The sequence below is a fragment of the Trichoplusia ni genome, chromosome 5 (genome assembly GCF_003590095.1).
Source record: "Trichoplusia ni isolate ovarian cell line Hi5 chromosome 5, tn1, whole genome shotgun sequence".
In the NCBI taxonomy this organism is placed as follows: domain Eukaryota; kingdom Metazoa; phylum Arthropoda; class Insecta; order Lepidoptera; family Noctuidae; genus Trichoplusia; species Trichoplusia ni.
In genome coordinates, this window is record NC_039482.1 from 14,002,662 (window position 1) to 14,026,544 (window position 23,883).

The 23,883-nt window shown below is 36.6% G+C and overlaps 3 protein-coding genes across 5 annotated transcripts; 1 reads left to right on the forward strand and 2 right to left on the reverse strand.

The window, feature by feature from the left end:
• Positions 1–209: 209 nt before the first annotated feature.
• LOC113494603 lies at positions 210–15,036 on the reverse strand. 3 transcript variants are annotated; one of them, XM_026873021.1, is made up of 6 exons: positions 14,683–15,036; positions 9,784–10,071; positions 5,112–5,319; positions 4,459–4,575; positions 3,036–3,429; positions 210–1,766 (listed from the first exon to the last, which is right to left on the reverse strand). In XM_026873021.1, the coding sequence occupies exons 2-6, from the start codon at positions 9,992–9,994 to the stop codon at positions 1,680–1,682; spliced, it is 1,017 nt and encodes a 338-aa protein (XP_026728822.1). In that variant the 5' UTR covers positions 9,995–10,071; positions 14,683–15,036; the 3' UTR covers positions 210–1,679. The 3 variants fall into 3 exon arrangements, with proteins under 3 accessions (XP_026728822.1, XP_026728824.1, XP_026728823.1); XM_026873023.1 differs by lacking the exon at positions 14,683–15,036 and adding an exon at positions 14,364–14,664; XM_026873022.1 differs by lacking the exon at positions 14,683–15,036 and adding an exon at positions 14,293–14,378.
• Positions 15,037–16,207: 1,171 nt separating this feature from the next.
• On the reverse strand, positions 16,208–21,380 carry LOC113494605. The gene is made up of 8 exons (XM_026873024.1): positions 21,126–21,380; positions 19,875–20,180; positions 19,592–19,750; positions 18,986–19,074; positions 18,397–18,516; positions 17,729–17,830; positions 17,555–17,624; positions 16,208–17,236 (listed from the first exon to the last, which is right to left on the reverse strand). Exons 1-8 carry the CDS (start codon positions 21,246–21,248, stop codon positions 17,060–17,062), a joined length of 1,146 nt encoding a protein of 381 aa, XP_026728825.1. The 5' UTR covers positions 21,249–21,380; the 3' UTR covers positions 16,208–17,059.
• A 268-nt stretch (positions 21,381–21,648) lies between these two features.
• LOC113494606 (iron-sulfur protein NUBPL) lies at positions 21,649–23,879 on the forward strand. The gene is made up of 5 exons (XM_026873025.1): positions 21,649–21,877; positions 22,119–22,293; positions 22,496–22,661; positions 23,015–23,199; positions 23,426–23,879. Exons 1-5 carry the CDS (start codon positions 21,815–21,817, stop codon positions 23,794–23,796), a joined length of 960 nt encoding a protein of 319 aa, XP_026728826.1. The 5' UTR covers positions 21,649–21,814; the 3' UTR covers positions 23,797–23,879.
• Positions 23,880–23,883: the final 4 nt, after the last annotated feature.

Below are 23,883 nucleotides of genomic sequence, written 5' to 3' on the forward strand. Positions count from 1 at the left end.
TTAAGAAAATAGGATAATCACGTTCATGATCCATGTTCTAATCTTATCTGATCTTGTAGACAAACCATGATCTCACAAAAATAATATAATTAAAAAGTTGCACTAATAAATCAGGTTTTATTGAACGAACCATGATTATAAACTAAATCAGACAAGAATAAAATGGATCATACTTTACACTAATATAATGTATCACTAAGATAATTATGTTAATTCAATACGTTTAATATAATTATAATTAAATTTTACACAAAAGGTTACCTACAATAATAAGTCGTCTAAAAGGAAATACACATCTCCAACAAATTCGCTGTTTCAGCACAAACTTCTAGGTTCAATAACCTATGAGATTCCACATAGACAATACTGGCTCTAGCACGATACGTATCTTTGGTCCATTATACCACACAAAGGAGAAAGCGCGATCCGTCTGTATATCTCCATTCGTCTCTATCACTTATCAGCGCCTTAAACGTCATAAAAGATTTCGTCACTCATATATTTTTAGTCACCTTTGTAAGTACAAAGAATGGATAAATGAAGGAACAATATTTTCGTGATATTAAAGCATTGATAGTCATTAAATTAATAACCGATACATTTCGTGCTAGAGCTTCCTTAGTATAACTATGCACCGACACGCGAACAAGGCCCCAGGGTCACCACACTACGTCAATTCTTATGATACTTGAGACAATAGATATTAATGATTGATTTTTACTTTACATAAATGTAATCTTAATTCCTTGTTTAAATTGTTATCCAATTTGTAAATAGGTTTTAAATTGCAGCTCTAAATAACTTTTGTTTATCTTATCATCTTTGCTTAAATTTGAGATTATTAACAGTCTAACAAAAACTTTTAAACTGAAGATGTGATCATAGTGAATACTACTAAAATAGGTTCAAATTATATATCCCTTATAACAACCACAGAAATTATCTTTTTAATCCGCATCATATATTATCTATTGACTCTAGTCTCAACATTCAACATTACAATTACATAAAAAAGAGGGATATGTAAACAATTGCTACGACTTCCCGCCAGTATAACCTGAGCCGGCGTGCGAAACACATCTTCAAGTCAACACAACCAATTTATATTTGTTACATAATTTGATATCATTATAACATTGAATTCCTACTAAAGTGATTTCAACTGGCAAGTTTATCTATTTTCAAAACTGGCAACTTTGAGTAGTTAAATAAATTTCAATTCAGTTGGCAGCTATTTCATATTAATTATGTCATAAGTTATAACACATACAAAGATGAAATCCATCATATCTCTATTACACAAATCATTAAATGGTTTATTTGAATATCTCTGAACAAGCTCGAACTGTCATAATTACGAACGATATAACAGTGGAAAGTCCACTGATCCTCAAACACCATTAGACAATACATTCAGAACTATATAAAGTCATATATATTAGGTTTAAGACATCTATTAGCGGGTAGTATACGTACCCAAGTTATTGAGCATCTATCTATGAAATTCGGAGTTTTATTGAAACATTTATAGACATTAAACACGTACAACCATCGTTATATTCCGTATCTATATAATTCAATCGATCGATCATAAACTCAAGGTCACATCAACTATTATCTACATAAAGGATGTATAATATACCTTATGTGTAAGGAGATAAGGTGCGTTTTGTTTGTTCTCACGTCTGCCGCTCGACGCCGAAGTTGTAGGTGTAGTCGCGGTCGAGATCGAAGCGCGTGCGGCGTTTGATCGACGGCAATTGTGTCTGGAGACAATTAACATCGTACTCAATTACAACTTGTCTGTAAGTTTAACCTTCTTTTTAACCGACTTCAAAAAAAGGAGGAGGTTCTCAATTCGACTGTATTTTTTTTTTAATGTTTGTTACCTCGTAACTTGCGATTGGGTGAACCGATTTTAATGATTCTTTTTTTATTTGAAAGCTTGTGCTTCCCGTGTGGTCCCATTATCACCATTTCAATATCTGATGATGGGATCTTGTAGAAATCGGGGGAACTCTTCAATAAATTACAGCAGATTAACCGCAATTGTTGCTATAGCATATCTAAGCATTGTTTACGCCATCACACAACATATTATCACGCCTGTACTCACTACAAAGGTTATAAAAACAATTTCGAAAAAAAAAAAATGTTCAAGGGCACTTACAAAGTTTTACAAAAAACGCAATACTGAAACTAGAATAAACATAATTAGATGTTTGTTCTGATGAGATATTCGGTTAATTAAAATGGCCTCCATAATTAACATCACTCTCAAATGGTAACAGACTGGGTGGAGGCTTTCGAACAAATATCACTGGGAATTCTGGGCAGTTTCACGGGGGCAAAGAACTCATTTGGGCAGGGCGTTTAGTAGGCCTACCCATACTAAAAATCACTAACTTTCCACTAAAAAGTAAAAAATAAAATTATTTTTTGAAAAAAATAAAAACCGACTTCAAGACTACACTAACAATATATACAATGGAACTAAAAAGTATAAAATAATATTTTAATTACAAGCCAAAGAACACTAAAGGAAAATCAACGAAATTATTGATACTTATGCATACTATTTACATTTTAAAATCAGTTATTTTTGGAGTCGGTGCCAGCCAAAACAAAAACAATATATTAATGACACAAAAAGAAATTACATAAATAATTGAAAAACAACCGATAATTGAAAAGAAGACAATAAAATAATTTATCTATTAATAACACAAAAAAGAAACATAAACTAATACATACAAACATAAAACACAACCATCAGCGTCTTCTGCCCTCACGCGTCTGCCCGCATTCGGCACCAACTCATAATCAATAGTATGCATAAGTATCAATAATTTCGTTGATTTTCCTTTAGTGTTCTTTGGCTTGTAATTAAAATATTATTTTATACTTTTTAGTTCCATTGTATATATTGTTAGTGTAGTCGTGAAGTCGGTTTTTATTTTTTTCAAAAAATAATTTTTATCTATAATACATTGTGGGAGATGAACTCTTCAGTTATTTTAAGAATATGAACTCACCAAGCTGTCATCGGGCAGTCCCCTGAGCTTGGGGTTGAGCAGGAAGGGTACGCCCTCCATGCCGTTGTATCCGCCCAGCGTCTGGTAGATGGTGTTGCGCGGCAGCGGCGCGGGGCCCTTCTTGCGCGCGGGCGCGGCGGGCGAGGCGGGCGCGAGGGGCGCGGGGGGCGCGGGCGAGGGCGCGGGGGGCGCGGCGCAGGGCGAGCGCGCGGCGGGGGGGCGCGGGGCGGGGCGTGTCGGCTTGATGTTGTAGGACGGGCTCAGCGCCTCGTAGTCGTGCTCCGTCGTGAACTCCTCGATGTTCGGGTACGCGGTGGGCGACTGCTTCAGGTTCAAGTTGTTCAGCTCCGACACCAACGGCGAAAGCTTAGGCGGTCGCTCCGGGATACGTAACCTGAAAGCATACGAAATAGATACAACTTGTTGATTGTCTTCCTTAAAATTATGATACAGATTTTCAAAGGTGTGACGTATGGGCAGTCTCGACACACGCTATAGAAGAGATAAGCTAAAGAACTCGGAAGGCTGACTAATTACGGGGACGTTTCGTTTATGACCAACGATGACTAAAACTAGCTGATATTATAAGTATATAAATAGAACAGCAAGTGACAATCACGTATTTTTAAACGGAAAAAGAAAATAATTCAGAATAATGTAAGTAAGGCGATATTCCAGAAAGAGCTTTATGGAGGTACGACCTGACCTGACTCTGACCCATTTACGTGCAAATAAATTATTGACTTCAATGAATGAACACTTCAAGTGTACTTGTATTGAGGTACGTGTCAGGTTGCGGCGAGATCTCTGCACAGTGCACTCGCGGAGCATAAACAAGTGCTTACGAGAATTAATCCGTCCGCTTTATTGAAGAATTTATTAATACGTTTGAGTCAGTGGCGATTCTTTGTTTTGCTCTGACCCACTTAAGGTTGCTCTTGTTTTGAAATAAAGTTTCAAATGCTTAACAGTGGCTTATTCTTTCAGTAGATGTTTAACCGGAAGTTTCTGAGGATTTCTGAGATTAAATTTGAATGATAAACAGGATTACATTTTCTAGTGTGAACGACTCTTCTGTAACACTTTTCGGAAAAAGTGAAGTTATTTATTTCATTTATATAAACGGCAGCTCCGGAAGTACGGACTTTACCTTATTTAAGTCACTTGCACAAGGCATGGAAGATCGACCAAGCGTTCGTGGATCATACAAAGACATGTACTAAGCGGACATCGAAATATAAGTCGTGAACAGCGGGTTCGGAGTGACAACCTTAACACTCGGCAATCCTTCAGACAATGTATAGTTAATGCCATTTTTTTCAGCATACGCCTTATATACTACTGACGGTGACCATCTGATCGTCTTTATGATTAGAGCCTGTAAATCAGCAAAGCAATGACCACACTTATGATATCTGCTCACCTCCTGTTGGCCTCAGGCGTGATGTTTGTGAGCACGTTCTCATACTCGTTGTGCGTCGGCGACGTGTCCGCGCTGCCGCCGCTCACTTTGTAGCACACCATCTTGCCGTTTATTTCACTGAAAGTAATAAACATACGTTAATTATTGCTACATCTTATGCGTATGCTTGCATTCAGTTAGCGTCACCTTGCAACGCCTTGACTATATGGTCTTTATGTTAGGGTGAAAGGAAATGTAATCATTTAGTTACTTGGGTGGCATTGGCGCGTCAGACTAACATAAAATAGCAGCATCAATTGTATTTCATGTCTTAATACCCTATGCTCAATGTAACTGACCTGAGGATACCAGTAGGTATTGGTGACCCAATCGGGTAATAGTAAGTCAAATGCAATAAGTGTTTAAATATCTTATAAGCTCATCAAATCTCTTAGCAGAACTATTGCAATCGTGGATTCGCTAGACTTGATGGCTGTGTACATAACAATGATTCAGTTTTCTGGAATTCGAGGCTAACATTTCACGGTTTGGTAAAAAAAAATATTTACTTGGTTAAGACCTGTTATGATTTACAGTGAAATTAAATTAAATAATATATTCTGTATGTCTTAGGACTTATCATAATTTTGGCAAAGTTGTTGCATATATCTTACCCGGCTAGCATGAACCCCTGCGGCGCCTGGCGCATCTTGGAGCAGACGATGACGTCGGTGACGGGCGGGAAGGCGCGCGCGGCGGCGGGGCGCGACACGCGCGTGCACAGGCGCCGCTTGCCCGCGCGCCCCGCCACGCTGTAGCCCGGCGGCGCCGCCTCGCGCTCGCCCACCACCACCACGCCGTCCATCACGTAGCCGGGCACACCTGCGCCAACGAACCAACATGCTCAAAATGTCGAAATTACATCCATACCTATATATTTTGATAGTAACTATCGTGGGAATGATTCATTATTAAATGATGTAACAGTTTACTCACGCATATTTATCGGGGTAGCCCGACTAGTTTTAGACCCAACCAGAGTCCTTAATCATGAGCAGACGCGGCGGTCGCAATCTACTCGAAACTAGTCGGTGTACCCCGATAAATACGCGTGAGTAACCCGTTACATCATTTAATATCATCATCATCGGCCTAGCCTTTTCCCAACTATGTTGGGGTCGGCTACCAGTCCAACCGGTTTCAGCTGAGTACCAGTGTTTTACAAGGAGCGACTGCCTATCTGACCTCCTCAACCCAGTATGGGCGACACGATACCCCTTGGTTAGACTGGCTGTCAGACTTTTTCAAGCTTCTGACTATCTGTAACGACTATCAAAGATGTAGGAATAACAGCCGGGACCCACAATTTAACGTGCCTTCCGAAACACGGAGGAACTCGCTATGACAAAGATGGTCACTCATCTACGGACCAACCGCGTCAAGCATAGCTTAACCTGTGATCGAATCACTTATGCGGTTATAGCACAGCTACGAGCTCCTCGTTCGTCCGTTACATCATTTAATAATATACTTATATAGTTTCATCATCGGCCTAGCCTTTTCCCAACTATGTTGACGTCGGCTTCCCGTTTAACCAGATGAAATATTGCAGTGTAACTTCAGTTCGCCTTTTGTTTATACATGCTTACTGAGTACAATGATTTACGAGCAGAGGCAAGTCGCATTCAGAGTCACCAGATGTTATTTACAATTCTTCGTGAGAGGATGTTTATCTATAGTCATCAAATATTAAAATCTGAATTGTTGTGTATGTATGTCATACTTTAATATCAAAGTGTATCGTACTCAAGGAGTACCTCTAGAATACCAAATGGAGATTAGTCATGCTTTTGGAATCATACAATCTTATGAGCCGCAGCAGGTGCTACAACAACCCAAGACAATTTTAAAGTCTCTGTAATTAAGTCCGAACTTTATAGCCAGATACCAACTCCAACAACGCGACAGTCTAAAGTTTAGTGAAGAAACCTTATGACCGAGTGTATAAATTCAGGCTGGCTGTTCTAAGGCTAAACCTAGTAATTGATAGTCAAACTACACGCGAAACCTTACAAGGTTCCCTTGCATTAGCAACGATGCAGTGACATTGTGTTTAATGCCCTGGAACTTGGGCTGAAGCACCGTTGAAGTACCTGCTTACAAAACTTTACCAACATTTCCAATATTCATTTTACATTAGACATCGCAGTACCAGCTAAAAGCTTTTCAAACTTTTTCGTCATAAAACTATTTCAGTCTAGCCTTTCAAAATAAATAGCTTTGGATCAACGACTATCATAAATCAAACGATTCAATTTTGTTATATGAAAATATCACGAGAATTCGCTGCGAAGAAAATAAACAGAATTATTTTGATATTTTCATTTCAAAAAAACAAATCGCTATTTGGAATATCAATATAAATATTTTCATCAAATCGATTGGATATTGACATGAAATAGAGAGATTGAGGTTATGAATTCCGTGAACGTTTCTACACAAGCCAACTGAAATAAATTGGAAATGAAAGGAATAAATAATGCAGAATCGATTTAGACTCTAGTCTGCAATGTAACACAATACACTAGAAGCGAGTTCAGCATTTTTGACTGTAAAATGTAGAGTTACTCGGTACCCAAACACCGTGGGAAGGGATCAAGGAACGCAGATTGATATATTGGAAGCAATCATCTAATCAGAGCGTCGCCGCGTCGCGCCATTACTATGACTCCTGCGTTATTTGAATACACTGCTAACGTATCAATGCAGTCTATTAACTAGCTTGTCAGCGTTATAGAATGCTTGAGATAAAACTCTTTCCAGTCCGAAATAACGTGGAAAAGATAATGACAGCTGAAATTTACGGTATGTTTTGGCAGACAATGCCAAGATAATATAAAATTGGACAAAGATATATAGATTTAAAATTTAGTATAATTAATACAAAAATGAAAACAACCGACACGAAATGCAGAAAGACAATAATAAGAATACAGTTGCTTGAAAACAGGACGCAAATTGAACTGAATATTCAGATAGACCTTTTCATTTGACACAAACCTCAGTGCACACCGCACTCGAGTTTCCTGTTTACGGAATGCCGAAATAATATTTTGTTTGTTTGCATTGCGCGTATACTGTTTACTATTACGAATAGACTGTAACAGTACGTAACGTAACTGACTGACATTGGCATGATATTACTTATTATACAATTTCAAGCTGATTTTAGTCTGCTGGTATATATTATTTAAAACAATCCGTAGATATACCTTATTTACCTAGACCGAGATCTATTCGCAATAGTCGGGTATTCCTAAGCCAGTATTATCAAATACCACTTTCCACTTGCAAAGAGCACCAGTTTCAAAAACAGCTATTTCAAGACTTGGTTTTTAATTTTCACCGTCTTATTCACAAAAAAATACCTGAACAGACCGTTAATATTAAAATTACAGTAGTACATAAAACATAAAACCATGCAGTTAAAATGTCGCCTATAACCGAGCGGGCCTAGCGTTTAAGCAAGACCACTTGCTATTATCATATCAGGTCAATACAATACCGCGATAAATTAATTTCCTACGAAAAAGAAACGCATGCAGACAAAGAGTGACCTAATAACAGTGTAAACAGATTTGAGCGTGTCCAGGGGCTGGCCCCGTTACGAGACTCACGATCATTGAGTAATCATTTTGACAGCGGATTCGGCCTTCGGGCCGAGCCGAAGAGTAATGAAAGTGACTACGCAGTACGAGTAACGGCTGTTACTGTACTCGATCAATATAATTAGGCTGGCTTTGGTTTTTATTAGCATTGCTTTTTGCAAAGGTTTCGCTTAATGTTCGCCGAGATGTTTCATGGTCTTGTGATAACCTTAAGGCGAGGTTGAGTTAAATGTACATACGTATTATGTTACTTCCACATCTATACATTTTTACAAGCTTTTATTTAGTTACACCTGTCCCGTTTACTGTCCGTCTACCGGTCTGTAATCAAATTAGCAAGTTGTAACAACAATGCGTTGAGATACATTTTAATCGCCTTTTCGAGTTCTTTGATTCCAAAGCAATCTAAAAGCTTATTATTTTATGTAAGCTTCTCGCAGGCACTTTCGACTCGTAATATTAATTACTCTTGTTGCATCTAATATCTGTATTTTTTTAAAGTGTAGTTTGGAGTGATTCCGGATTTTTTTAACATCCACTAGGGCTTTAGCCTCTCGCTTGGAGCATGCCTCAAGTGAATCGCTCTAGCTTAGGCAGTAGAAGAGGTGAGAACGGTGGTTTAATTACCGTATGTGGGGAACACCGGAAAAGGAACTGGTATTTTTTTTATAGATTATTGTGCACAATTAACAAAGAGAGCTTTCATAACACTTATGACACTGTTTGACCCATTTATCTCAACAACGTATATTTATCGTATTGGGTAGCCAAGCAAATGCAATGCGTCGTTCTGCCGCCGTGTCGATTCGTTAATCGATTTATCGATTATTATTTTCCGCTTAATTCAACCGGTATTGAGTATTTTATTTTGTATGAAACGAAACAGTTAAGGATAAAGTGATGTTTTTGTTTAAGCAACTAAAATTTAATTTTCCTTCTACGTCATACGCCGTACGCCGTCTACGTCTAACGGCCAAATTTTAATACTTTTCGGTATTTACTTGGATAAATTTCAAGACGTTATTAAGAACCAGCTACCATTACTTTTGGCAGATTTAAATAAATTTGTTTCAAAAGCAGCGTTAAAAACTAAATGAAACCTAAGCGAACCCCAAGAGCTTGTACGTAACAAGCTTTTGAGTTTGGGAGTGACTGTCTAAGTGGGCGGTATGCGGCGGGCCGTTCCAATTAATCATAGCCTCTACAATTATAATCACTTCACTTTAACATCCGTTCAAAAGCTGGTCCTCGCAGCAGAAAACATTAACTTGAACGAGATTATCGCTGGGAACAAATTATGTTAACTTATTTTAAATTAGGATGGCGAATGACGATGTCGACGACGGTTTACGAAGTATACATAAAGCTCTTTCAATAATACGAGTTTGTAGTTTCAAAGTATGTGAATATCCTTGCCATATGAACAAAGTTCTTGAGTGCATTCACATTTTCGGAAACATAACCTCAATTTAACTCATCTGCTGAACTCCATCAAGCCGAACTAATGAGATGTAATACAACAAAAAGGAACACTCCTGACTACTTGATGCTAAATGCATACTTGGAATATTAAAATTGTTAAACTTACGGTACTTTTTAACTAACTAAAAACGAATGAATTCTCGCAAAATAGCTGACAAGAAAACGTATTAAAACTCATGTACTGATCCTACTGTACCTTCAGATTTTGAAAGACAGATGTAGTGGCTGGGTTTCTTTCCGAACAGTCCATTCTGTCGCAGCAGGCCGGCGTCGGCGTCCTCGTCGTAGGTCCTGCTGACTGGCCAGTAGCCGGTGGGGCACTTGGCCACGCTCTCCACGATCTGCAGCGACAGCAGCGGCCGCTCGTCCGGCAGCGCGCCGCCGAGCGCGCTCAGCACCTTCGACATTCTTGTTCCTATGTCATCATGTCACCACTCAGTCTTGTTATCAGCAATCTTATGTAATCAGTCTAATCGTTTAGCACCTGGAACAAACAACATTTGTTAAGACATGTTATTCCTTACAATTCAATTCCCATTATATCTATTCTACTAAACATGAAATTATTTACTCCGAGACTTAGTGCATGTGAACTGATCTAATCACCTGCTGATAACTTAACCGGGGTTATCATAAACGTCACATTTAAATTTCCATTATCTCCGATTCTAATATTCCTATACGTCTCCCGGCTAGACGTCTTGACGACACAAAGAGAACTCCAGACAAGGTGGATGAAATCTGGGGGTCAGGGACCCGGAGGGTTCAAATAAAATGAGGTCTACGTCCTGCGATAGGTCAGGCGTTTAGAGACGCCCATATTGACTTGAAGAACGTTATTTATATCTCCACGCCCAGAGGATGAAGGTGTAATGTGTAAAACAATATTTGCAAACGCGCCCTGGCACCCGCGTCCTTGGCACATAATTTATAGGTTTTTAGGACTAAAGGAAACATTACCGGATGCCCAGTTAGTCTTTTAGCACAGAATATAAAATAGAACTGACGTACTTTTAGTTGTTGTCCAACTAAGGCTAATCTTACAGAACGCTAATGCGTATTACTATGAAATTAATACCATATTTGCTACTCAGTGGCTTAGCGACTAGTATTAACATTCTAATAATAACGTCACTAATCATAACCAGAACTGCTTAATTATAATTATATAATTAGCCTTAATCATGTGTAAATAACAATTATCATTATTGAATACCCATAATGATAGTTAATCACGTCTTAATACTATGCTTATGGAATCAAAGCACTCAATCTAGAATAACTAAAAATCTTAAGCTATGTGCGGTTGTAAATTGCTAATACGTTACCTTACTCATTTGTAAGATTGATTTGAATCTCATAAAGGGGCTTTGAAGCTCAAATCAATCGCACAAAGGATTAAAGCTCAATCCCAAACCATAATAATGGCGAGTATCCCAGAGTTAGTAATCTTATTAGGAACAATCCGTTCAATTGTTTCTGTCCCCATATCCAGTACACTGCACCCACAGAGCAATAAAAAACATTATCAAAACAGCAGACAAAAAATAAGCGTACAGTTATGGCGGCAAAAAAGGTGTGATTGACTTTTGGACAAGATTGCTCTTTTTATATAGACGATGATGATTCATCTTTAACAATATGTATGTATATTCCTTACTTCCTTGGGTGTTTCGATGGACCATGTACCAGATCCAAATTACAAGCAGCTTTTCGACTAAACATTGAAAGGAACTGTTGCTTTGGAATAAGGAATAAACCTACAACACGGAGATTTTCATAGAGCACCATTCATTTATCGAGCACTCGTCGATGTAAAGGCGAAAAAAGATTTCGAAGCTACTCTTTGCAGAATATCAAGCAGCCTGCATGCTGCTGCCATATTTGAAATTTAATTGGGCATCCTGTTCCCGTTACACCGCATGCGAAACACGATAATACAATTTCAGCACTTCACACAGAGAGAACCTGGCTAACTCGGTTAAAGGCTGAGTACTATGAGGTTCACAATATCACGAAATACAAACATCAAATCGTCGGCAAGGTACTGTTTTTGTTGCATTTATGACCAAAAGGGGAACAAGAGCATGTCGGAACTTGTCTTTCGATCAATGACCAACGATAAGACGTATCATAATTATTTCGTGAGTAATGTTATCAGTAAATGTTATCACTATTTTAATTTATCAATGGCCATAGCTGATAGAAACTGAAATACAAAAAAAAACTCGTTTCTATGCGTAACTAGATATTATTCCTTTTTTCTTAGGCCAGTGATTTCTTGGACGATTTACATCAAGACAAGGACAAGGAAGTTTTTTTTATGTTTTTTACGCATTACCTACGATTACTGAGGACCAAAATTGTTTTTCTAACAGAATAGATAATTTTGGATTTTGTCCTTTATTCTTTTGTTGTCTACAAGAAGCCTTAGAATAAAAAGCTTCTATTTGGTCTCTAATACTCCAAAATTATACTAGCTACGTAAAACGTAATAAATAATGTTATCATCAGGTAAAGGGGAATTATAATAAAAATAGTTTTATAAGAAAATTTCGGTCGTTTTCTGAGTATTTTTTATAACACACGGCATTTTTTACCAGGAAATAAATTTATCTAAGTTAGCGAATTAATAAACTATCACGTCAAGGCCACGGTATATGTGTAGTTTACACAATCATTGGTGAGTCATTATTGCCTGAGAATATGTATGTTTAATGAACTAGACACGTTATTATTGTTACCTAGAACTTGAACTCAAGAACAGGATTTTCGATTAGACGCATAATTAAGTTTTCCACTTGGAAAAAAACATTAAAAGATTTCGCTTCTCATTTGTGGAAAATGAGTTTCAGATGTACGTAAGGCTTTTATCTTAGCGTTTTTCTAGCCTATCTTGCACACCCCACGTTAATGAATAACAACAATAGTAATGCTGGTTCTCAGAGCTGTAATAAACTAAACGTAAGTCAAAGGACAACGTTTGACAGTCGCCTGATGAGGACAAAGACGGCGCGAGAAAACATAGTCACACTTCCTCATCAATCGAACGGAATTCAGGTAGTATTTTTCTTTGAAGATTTATATTTCATGTCAAAACAGTCAAATAAGCGTGTTCGTCACATTAGCGGCTGTTTTCTCAGAAGTCCATCATGATAAAGTGGCACACTTCTATAATGTGCCGTTATTTTTATTGTTTGTCTTTGTTTTACTATGAATCATACTAGCCTCTAACAGAGTCCTGAATCCAATTTAAAATAATGTGTTCTTGTGTACACTGTTGAGGAAGTGTAAATCTTAACCAAATTTAATGCATGGAGAGTTGTTACTTTCGCGATAAGTTACTCAAAGATTCATACAAAAATCTTCTAAAACTCTGACAAGGTTAATATAATACAATAATCCCATAAATAACACTGGGAAATACTCGGCAACACATGGGATAAGGATAAGGCATGAACTAAGATGTTAAATCAATTGAAAAGTGAATACAAACTCCAGAAAAAAGGCTTTAAGGTCAGAGAAAGGTAACAAATCAATTCATTCACTAGTATGAGAATGAACTACACTGAGACACAGTGGTGTACAGAGGCACCTGGATCTTATATGCCATGCTAATTGCTAACTAACCCAGTTCTTGTGTTACTCACTTATAACCACACTCGTAGCTCAAAGGTTAAAGGCATTCAGTTTTTATTATCATCTGGGTTTTTATGTTATTCCTTCATACCGGATACTTGTACTGGTATTATCTCAGAACTGTTTCATTTATTCTTATCAAAGTATTTAACATACAATAAATGATTTGCTGTCTATAACATGCCTATTATGTATGATATGATTACATTATAGTAATTAGCATTATATTAGTTTTATGCATTTAGCTGCACAATAAAAACAAAGAAATGTTTGTTTCAAGATATTATCTCAATGTGAGATAGTCAAGACTGTCTGAGTCACAAGCTTATCATGCAGATAGGACTAAAAGATAATTAAAATTTGTCATAGGATTACATTCAATTATTAAACTAAAAAAAAAAAGTTTTAAATGCTAATCTGTTTGAGATAAACAGTTGCTAGGTATAAAAATGAATGGAGGCTCTCTGATACATATAAATCTACATAATTATTTTCTCTTTCTATTAGTAATAAAAAGGTTGGCAAACAACATTGATCTTAATAGTCCCGTTAAATCAGTAAATTGTAGTTTAATCTCATCTTTGTATTTATTACAAATTTAGTAAACTGACTAAAATATCAATTGCATGTAGAAGAATGAAAATAAATAAACAAAGACATTTGTCAGAATAAATATTTAGCAATTTGTGGATAACAGAACATTGCTTAATAATGAGTCAGATTAGGCTTTGTTAATGAATGTAGCTTATATTTTGTTTACTAGGCTACTTAATAGAAGTAGTAAATTATGTTTTTGCTAGAACTGTTCACATACTCAGTCCTATTCGATTCGTTAAATCTTGTTTTATATTATAGGAATATCCTTCAATCTTTATCCCCAGTGTCAATGATTATGAACTTGGCATTTTAAATTAACAATGATACAACAACACAATTGTGAGAAAATATAAACAAAACAAAGACACCACTCACATATAATTTATTAATGTAGAATATCACAGAGCTATTTGTATTGCAAGATGAATAAAATTGTTTGATTGGTTAGAATTCATTCAATAACACTTACATGGGTGGATGTGGGGAATAGGGATCATCAATCAAACATGCACTTTAAAGGATTTAAACAATACCACTCACTGAAAACAAGATTTCTCGTTAGGGAATCCCAAAAAGAAGTTAAAACACGCAAGAAATTTACACAGGCACTGGTGGAATCGTAAATAATACACTCAAAATAGGTATTTCAAGACGATTGAATGAAAACTGGTTACGCGATACGACCGACTTGGCAGTATTCCATATGATCAGTGACGGAGTACACGCGTGCAGCGCCTCTAATGCAACACTAATAATTAAAAGCAATTGGCAGTGGCAGGCGCCCGGGCGACGAGCGAGAACGATGACCCCCGCCAGATGATACCATTCATATTTAACTGTGTATTTAAGATAAACTCACCGTAGTCATGACATCACGCGAACAAACTTGAAAGCTGGAACCTAGACCTCCTTTACTTGCCGAATCGAGTTATGTTTCAAACAATGAAGCCTCAAAACAAGATTGAAAATCACAAATAAATGTCTGTAATTAACAGAAAATATCACACGCGGCTTAGTAAGAAATAAACTTTATTTGAAAGCGTTTTTTAATAATAAATTGGGCCACCGACATTTGTATATTTAGATAAATAAAATATTTGACAACAAAAACCCCTCACTCGTCATGGAGTCGGCGAACTAACTGTGTTGCAATGTAAAATCTAAAAAACTACCATGGAAGATTTCTAAAGTGTAGAAGTAAAAAAAAATGTAAACAGAGCTTTACATCTATGAAAACATTATTCAAATATTTAATTAATTTCATGATAATGCATAAAAGCTATTTCAACGTTCGGCATAGTCGAATAGTTAACACTAATACTGTACGAGTCCTTAATTGAGTATAGCAACATTTACTTTTTCGATGACTGGTCGGTCAAAAGCTGTTTTTTAATCGACAGAAACATTGCAGTTTTACATTATATTATATTTATTTATTAGGTAAATACGTTACACTAATTTTACAAAGAGACCTCGGCCCATCTTAACGTTTATTAAGGGTTTGTTTATCTAACCGAAATTTATGCTTTTATTTCATTTTACGTATCAGGAGTAAAAAATTGTAAGAGGGCACAGTATTGAATACTGTCTATAAAACGGAGTTGCACTTTAGTTTTTTTTTTGTATTAAATACTCCTAAACAGGAAGATATCCCTTATCCCTTTGTTTCCCGGAAAGCTTTTCAATCTGATATTATGACATTTGTGACTCTCTCGGACCAGAAAATACGCACTTTTTTTTATGCAATTTGATATGAAGTTAAAAAGGTCCTTTTTTTAAGAAAAAATCCTTCAGAAGGCTGTCCTATGAGGATTACATATAATATGACAAGGGAGTGTATGATACTTACCGCTAGAACTACCACATTGCAGTAATGGTAATAGTAGCCAAAAGTGGGGGTTTCTTTTCTTTTGAAGAACCCCAAATACTTCAGCACGTAATTAGCTATATAGCAGCTGACCTTCTGAATCAAAATCAAAATTCATTTATTCAAATAAGCTACTAAGTAGCACTTTTTGAAGGTCAGGTGAATATATAACTACATTTTTATTAAATGATATAACGGTTTACTCGCGATCCCGCCGCGTCTGCTCATGATTAAGGACTCCGGTTGGGACCGAAACTAGTCGGGCTACCCCGATAAATACGCATGAGTAAACCGTTACATCATTTAATAATGAATCAGTCTCACGATAGTTATTATAAAAACTACATTTTTATTTGGGAAAATACTGCGGCGCAACTATTTATATTATTATTATTTATAAATTGTCGTATTAAACATTGGAAAACTTAAGCAAAGAATTATCCAGAGAATTTTGCGAGAGCTAGTAAAATAATTGACACATCGCGTTAAAATTTAGGAAAACAGTCACAAACAAGAGTTATTTCATAATGTCATAACTTTATTGTATTAAAGCAATACATAACATTATCTATACAGACTAATACAAGGCATTCACAGTTATCAAAATATCACTAGTGTGTTGCTTCGTGGTCGAAGTCGAGAGGTGTACGCCGAACTAGACGCGACGCCGCGCCGCAGCGCCAGCGCGGTCAACGAAATACACTTGTTAACAAAATATAAATTAATAACAAGCTATCAAAATAACCGTTGCAGCCTCAATAATTTTGAATAGGCTAAAAATTTTGTTCTTCCTATATCAAAACTGATCTACAAAAATAAAACATGATATAAAGTAATGTTATGTGTATTTTTAAGACAAGTTTTAATTCATTAAATTATGCTATTATATTTTAAATTCTCAGTAATACCAGATACATTAGATAGGGCAATGATTTTGGTTAGCATACACAAAAATATCTAAACCCGTGAATGATCTCCATGGTGAATGATAGCGATTATATTTAGCACTATCTAAGTGTTAGCAAACTATTAAACTTTGAAAATAATAACAGCGGAAAATATGGCAACAAGGCCTTACATAACGATTCAGTGTTACTGGATACAATACTTTAAACAATGCTGATAAGAACCTTATTGGTCTTTAATTAGATCGAAGGTGTTGCCATCTATTAAAAATGAGCCATCAACTACAATAATATCGAAATTACGCCAATAGTGAAAGAGTCAGTATCGCTATAGTGTGGTATACTCCGATTATTTATTTTAAACAGGATTCTAATAGTGATAACTGATTATTTCACATTGTTGGATATTTGTGAACAAAATTCCCACCCATTGATTAACTGTCCCATAATAGTGAAGGATGTTTTTATTCTAGGACTTTGAATGGTAACGGCGTGGAGTCGGCGGTGCCTGCTGAGGAGCTGAAGTAGGGCGACACGTCTGACAGGTAGTTCCGCGGTAGAAGCCCTATTAGGAGAGCTATCTTCGCAGCTATCGGGGCCTTCTCCTCATCGTCTATTATCGTATCCTGATCTGGCATGACCTGTAAACAAATATTATACCTTTAGTAAAGTGTGGAGTAGCAACTGTAGGAGATAGTACCTGTGGCTATTTATAATATCCGGTGAAGTCATTTATGTCTTATGTATTTGGGATTTGTCAGAGTATCTTTAGTCGGCAGTCTGCTTTTCTGTCCTTGCTGTGTGTTTCTACTGTTTGTATAAAAAACCAAGCATTAAAGTGTTACCAGAATGTTTTAATTAACAATATAGAAAAACAATTACTTGTTTTGACATCATCCACAATAGATAATGTACATGAATATGTCTTCTAAAACATCAGGTTTTGAATTTGTACATACCTTATCTACAATATGTTTCTGAATGAGACCATCGGGTCCCACATAGAATGTGGAGAACCCGTCATACCATCTGCAAAAAAAGCAAATATATTGTGAATCCTTGAACTTTTATGGACTCACGTATATCATACATACATGATTATCTCATTTAAACATGATGTCAGTACTACTCACAGTTCCTGATCTTGGAACACCTGCTTCATATTCCATAGTTTGTATTTCCAGAACATGAAGAATACTTTAAGGCCCGATATTCCTTTGATGCGCCATCTCATCCTGAAAACAAAGATATGAAACCTGTATCATTCTTAACTCTTTAATAAAGAATATAAAAAAAAAAGTTTATTTTGATGTGAATCATAATAAACCTTATGCCACTGAAAGAGGGTTCCTTTTACGACGATATAGTCTTTAAAGGATCTTGCCCATTCAAATTCTTACAATTGCTGAAAGGACATGTGCCTCGTAGCTAAGCTATAACTGCATAAGTGGATCGATCACAGGCCAAGCTATGCTTGACGCGGTTGGTCCGTAGACCATCTTTGTCATAACAAGTTCCTCCGTGTTTCGGGAGACACGTTAAATTGTGTGTCCCACCTGTTAATCATACATCTTTGATGGTCATTACAGGTAGTCAGATTTAGAAAGAAGTCTGCCAACCAGTGTAACTAAGGGTATTGTGTTGTAACTGGGTTGAGGAGGTCAGATAGGCAGTCGCTCTTTATAAAACAGTGCTTAGCTGAATCCGGTTAGACTAAAGCCAACCCCAATATAGTTGGGAAAAGGCTAGGATGATAATGATGATGATGTCATGTGTAAATTGAAAAGATATTAAAGCTTACTTTATGGAGGAGTCCTCGGGATGGGCGGTGATCTTCATGACTTCCAACTTGACGTAGGCGAACTTCAGATGTCCCACCGTACGGAGCAGCGCCACCTGCTTCACGAAGTGGAACAAGCCTCTGCAAACAAATAAAACGCGTAATCATATAAATTGTACTATAGCAAAAAACTATTCAATAATATGTATAGGTTTAGTGAACACCCAGGCGCGGTCGAGTAGGTAAACATCTATTCGTTAAGATCTCAAAAAAAGGTTAACTATCTTGGCCTTATATAATTAGTGTGTTGAATTATATTACATGATTTGGGGCAACCACCAGGAATATACTATGTGCGTATCTTGTAATTTACTATGAGATGCATGCTCTGTATGAGTAATAATAGATGTGGAAAAATGAAAACTATCACAATAATTAATTGAGAGACTTTTATATAATGAGCTAATCCTACATATATTATAAACACCAAAGTTTGAATGTCTGGATTATTGTTACTGTTTATGCAAAAAACCCTGCACAAAACAGATTTAAACGAAACAATTTCGGAATAATTTAGCTGAGAAAATTACATAATATGAGCTCTACTTACACTGACGTGGTGCCTCTTATATTGTTCACAAACACCAAATTCGGGTGGTAAATAGAGTAGTCGAGCGGCTTCACGAAAAGATTCGGCATCTGAGGAACAAACAAATCGATTACTTATATTATTATTAACTAACAAAATGTGCAGTGTATACTCGACACTATTTTCATACTGTAGGTAAAAAATCTATTTTTCTGAAGAAACTTTTTGGACTATATCTTGTTTACATACTGGAGTTTATACATTAAGTTAAGAAATCGAAGAAATCAATGACGGGTAATGAAATAATCAAGATTTAGGATCAACTCCCACTGAAAGAGCAGGGGCCACATCAAGGCAAATGACGAGGGTTTAGCGCGGCTTCTCGCATCTTACTACCCGACTGCTTTCTTGCCTTTCGATGATTGTGAACTTTATACTCACGTGAATAAGGTTCAAAATAATATTTAATATTGACTTGATTTACTGGATTCACGTACATCCAATTGCTATCGGATATTTTCGCTAGGTAATTTATAAAATTAGGCAAGTGTCATGATAATGATGTCTTCTCAATTTTGTTGTAAATATTGGAACTATAATTATAACAAATAGGACAAAAACACTTACTGTATTAGACAGCGTATGGAACACCTTCATGAGTTGTTCCTCGCTGGGCTTGCCCTCGCGGCTGGGCTCGGTGGCGGGCGCGCTCGCCGGCACGATGGTCCCGCGGCAGTACGCGATGGCGTCGCGCTCGAACTCTGACAGGCAGGTGGGTTCAATCTCCTGTTTAATAAAAATACATGTCCTTTACCAATCATCCTTTAGGATTTACTTGTTTTGATGGTCAATTGTTTCGAGTCAAGCAACAGAAAGATAATAGTCTAACAAAGAAGACATACATACTTACATTGCTATATTTTGTTAAATCTATATCACTAATGTTGGTGTATGGAACGTCAAATGTGTATGGAGGCATCCTCCTCTCTATGTAATCATCGGACGTCAGGGCTAACTTCTTCAGCTCCACATCATTACTGCAGTCGTATCGATGGTCATTATCTGTCCTGTTTTGTGACCCGATGTAGGATGTCTTCGCTTCATGTGAGAGGCGGCTGGTCACCGCCTCCTCCTGGAGCTCGATGTCGTCGATGTTGCTCTCCGTGGGACATTTTGGTGCTACTTGACAACTGGATATGCGACGATGGATAAGGAACTGGAAAATAAGTGATAATTATTTAAGTCTGTAACTTTTACAGTTTAATGCTCTAGGGTTTTTAACAAAACTTAATACCATCTGAATTTACATTAAAAGGAGCCTACTTTTGTAATGATAACAGTTATCCACATAGTAAAACCAAGTTTTCTCATGAAAACAATAGTTTGGCAATTGATGGAGCTTGTTAATAAATTCATCATTCTTCTTCAACTTTCTAATGTCCCTATGGTACGGAAGGTAATTTAAGTTCATTCATGTTTATGTCAACATTTAACAATGATGTACATTATGTTTGTGGTGCCGTACACGAATGTGTTTATAAAACTTTGAAAATATTTTCCCTTTTTAACATGTTTTGTTAAACAATCAATGTCAATGTATGTTCTATTCAGTGCTAATCAGATAACAGAATAATCTATTGTAATTTAATAAAGTTATTCTGCCGCCTTCCACCTTTGATCCTCAGATAAAATCAAGTGTTTCCGCTAAGTTCTAACCTCAAATTACATTTAATATTTTTTTGATGTATGCACCCAAGGTAAGGGTTAGGCTGGTAAGATGCCAATAATTCAGACAACGTTTGTAAACAAATAAAACCTGCCAGTTACTCTTAAATACACAGGGAAAAGAGTCAAATAGTAATACAGTTACTTCTATGTTTCTGAGAACAAGTAAAATAAGAAATGGGTCTTCAAGGACTTTGAGTTAGATCTTATGGTCTTGAAAAAATATTTTATGTCATAAGGTGTTGGTCAGCACCATGTGAATCCGTAATAGTCGCACCCCGCATTCTCTAATTAGTTCAATGTCAAGGAGGAAAATACAGTGTTGGTGATAAAAATAATATTATTTTTTTAAATGTTACGTAATTCTTTACAGTTTCCTTATTACCACGAAAATGTTGAAGTGGTTCAGATGTAATAAATATCACATAATACTCACTTCTTCCAGAAATTGTGTTCGTAAGGGGATTTTTCTTGACAAGCGGCTTGAATGACTTTTGGTGGTAACGATGCCATTTATAGGCAATATTTTGTGAGAAATCGTACGTAAACAGATTGACATTTTATTACAGTACGCTAATCACTTGCAAGCGCTAGGAATTCCGAAAATTTTCGAAATTATGTCGCAAAAAAGTCCCGACATATCGCGAAGAGTTTGACAGTTGTGTTTATTTTTAATTTTCGAACACCTGTTTACGCAAAGACTTGATTGATTCAGCTTTTCTTTTAATTTTAAATAAAATGTTAATAGTATTTGGGAAACTTTTTATAAATTATTACAAATTTTACTAAGGCTCCTTTTTAATAAAAATAATTGCGATTATGTGCTCTAACTAAACTACGAGAAAGAATACTGAGAGGCGTTAAAAAAACTTGTTTGTCTGTGGTATTTCGTCGCATTTAGTATCTATTGTTTATGGTGAATGGAAAAAAAATATGAATGATTGACACTTGTCATACCAAATCCAAATGTATCCAACCAACGACTGTCAGTCAATTAACATTGTTCAATTGATTTCTGAACGAGTGTTTTGCGTTGCAATCGCAAATTTTTAAAAATTGCAAATTTACAATAATAAAAGGCTGATTTCACCACAAGTCTACGTTCGACTGAAACTTTTACAAGTTATGAATCTCCAAAGGGCATTTCAACGAGTTTATAGCGTTTTATTGAACAGCAATGTGAACACTGTACGTATATTAACATCTTGGACTTTATTTTATAATTTTTTCATAAATTACTCTGTTTTTAAGGTTTTAGTGAACTTTAACGAACACTTTCGATATATATTGTGTTGGCATAGTTATGATGTTAACCATGCAGTGTTTCAACATAGTATTTTTTATTTATACATTCTGTTTACCTTATAAGATTATCAACTATAACCTAATCAATGTAGCATAAAGCTTAAAAATAAAATCTTAACTACAGGTTGCACCAGTATGTAGCTATAGAGTCCGGCTTAAGCACACAAAAGAGCAGTTAAATGAGCATAGAGCTAAAGTGATGGCTAAAGGCTTGCCGGAGAAGAAGCCTCTGCCAGGGGTCAAAAGCATAATACTAGTGGCTTCTGGGAAAGGAGGAGTTGGGAAGACAACAACTGCTGGTATGTGGTATCTTATGTCACTTGAAATTTACAAATTAACTCACTTTAGTTTGCTGCTATTAACAACATAATTCCATATGTATTTTTTTACATCTTACACTACTCTTATCACTACTGAGTTCATCTACCTACATTAAGTTTGTCCTTCATAACATATAGATGCCAATTATATACATAAATACTAAATCACACATTGTTTCAGTGAATCTCGCATGTGCTATGAAGGTGATAGAGCCTGACAAAGAGATTGGTCTGCTGGATGCCGACGTTTTTGGTCCATCTGTGCCACTTATGATGAACATAAGTGGAGAGCCCATGTTAAATGATGATAATCTTATTGAGCCACTCCTTAACTATGGTGTTAAATGGTGAGAAATAACAGAATATGCATATAGGAAAAATATTTGCATGGTGTTACCTAGTATTGACAGAGTTTAGCAACTTTTTATGATATGTGTATTGAATTTATTTCATATTTCTCTTTTATAGCTCCATATCAATATTGATCATCATTGCCCTCCTAACAACTTGGTAGCTTGTGACAAATACTGAATGCAAAGTATATAGAAAACATTCATATAATTTCATTACATTTTCGCCTATCCTCTTTCTCTCTCTCTGACACGGCAACTTAGGAATGCGCTATCATTATTAAACCTTCCAAAAGAGTATTTACAAAGTATACCAAGAGAGCAAAAAAATATACAGTAATGATTTTCAGCATGTCAATGGGCCTGTTGGTATCTGGGGAGAATGCGGTGGTGTGGCGCGGGCTGATGGTGATGCAGGCGCTGGAGCGGCTGACGCGGCACGTGGCGTGGGGGCCGCTCGACTGCCTCGTGGTGGACACGCCGCCCGGGACTGGCGACACGCATCTGTCACTCGCACAGAACTTGCCTATAGATGGTATGTACAACACAAGTAACTAGTGGCAGGAATTAGAACAACGAAGAAGTAATTTTACTTACAGAGACATGAAAATTATATTTTTAATTCTAGGGCACTATTTAAATGTATTAATGCAGAATTTTGTCTTTTTGTTTTCAACTTACAGCTAATAACTTAATATTTTTGCACTACTGCAACTCTTTTATTTCATAACTAAATTCTATGTTAAACATTGTCTTTGCAGGCGCAGTAGTAGTCACAACTCCACAATCAGCGGCCTTGCAGGTGACAAAAAGAGGTGTTAATATGTTTGAGAAGCTAAAAGTTCCTATCGTCGGCATGGTGGAGAACATGTCGCACGCTATTTGCTCGAGTTGTGGTACTAAAAACTTCGTGTTCGGCACCGACACGCAGCTCACAGCTAACCAGATGGGCTTGGAGATCATACAGAGCTTCGAAGTCGATCAGAACATGTCGGAGTGCATAAACAGTGGGAAACCCGCCATATACGCGCTCCCCGACAGCACGCACGCAGAGAAGTACAGACAGCTAGCTAACAAAGTCTTCAAGTATATAGAGAGTAAGGAAAATGAAAGAGCGAAGGCGAAAGAGTAGGCGCACAAGTTTAAGTGACCAGTAGTTGTTGAAGAATTTTAAAATATTAATATATACACAAATAAATGTTTTACAAAACTGTAGATT

Bases quoted from the DNA above. Each gene is read 5' to 3' on its own strand.
- LOC113494603 (XM_026873021.1), bottom strand. From the start codon at position 9,994: ATGTCGAAGGTGCTGAGCGCGCTCGGCGGCGCGCTGCCGGACGAGCGG. The intron at 4,576-5,111 runs GTAAGATATATG...TATTACTTTCAG, and splicing joins CAGGGGTTCATGCTAGCCGG to TGAAATAAACGGCAAGATGG. The intron at 3,430-4,458 runs GTGAGCAGATAT...GTATGCTTTCAG, and splicing joins ACGCCTGAGGCCAACAGGAG to GTTACGTATCCCGGAGCGAC.
- LOC113494605 (XM_026873024.1), bottom strand. From the start codon at position 21,248: ATGTCAATCTGTTTACGTACGATTTCTCACAAAATATTGCCTATAAAT. The intron at 18,517-18,985 runs GTAAGTAGAGCT...ATTTGTTTGCAG, and splicing joins ATAAGAGGCACCACGTCAGT to AGGCTTGTTCCACTTCGTGA. The intron at 17,237-17,554 runs GTATGTACAAAT...ATTTGTTTACAG, and splicing joins AGAAACATATTGTAGATAAG to GTCATGCCAGATCAGGATAC.
- LOC113494606 (XM_026873025.1), top strand. From the start codon at position 21,815: ATGAATCTCCAAAGGGCATTTCAACGAGTTTATAGCGTTTTATTGAAC. The intron at 22,662-23,014 runs GTGAGAAATAAC...AATGATTTTCAG, and splicing joins CTTAACTATGGTGTTAAATG to CATGTCAATGGGCCTGTTGG. The intron at 23,200-23,425 runs GTATGTACAACA...TTGTCTTTGCAG, and splicing joins ACAGAACTTGCCTATAGATG to GCGCAGTAGTAGTCACAACT.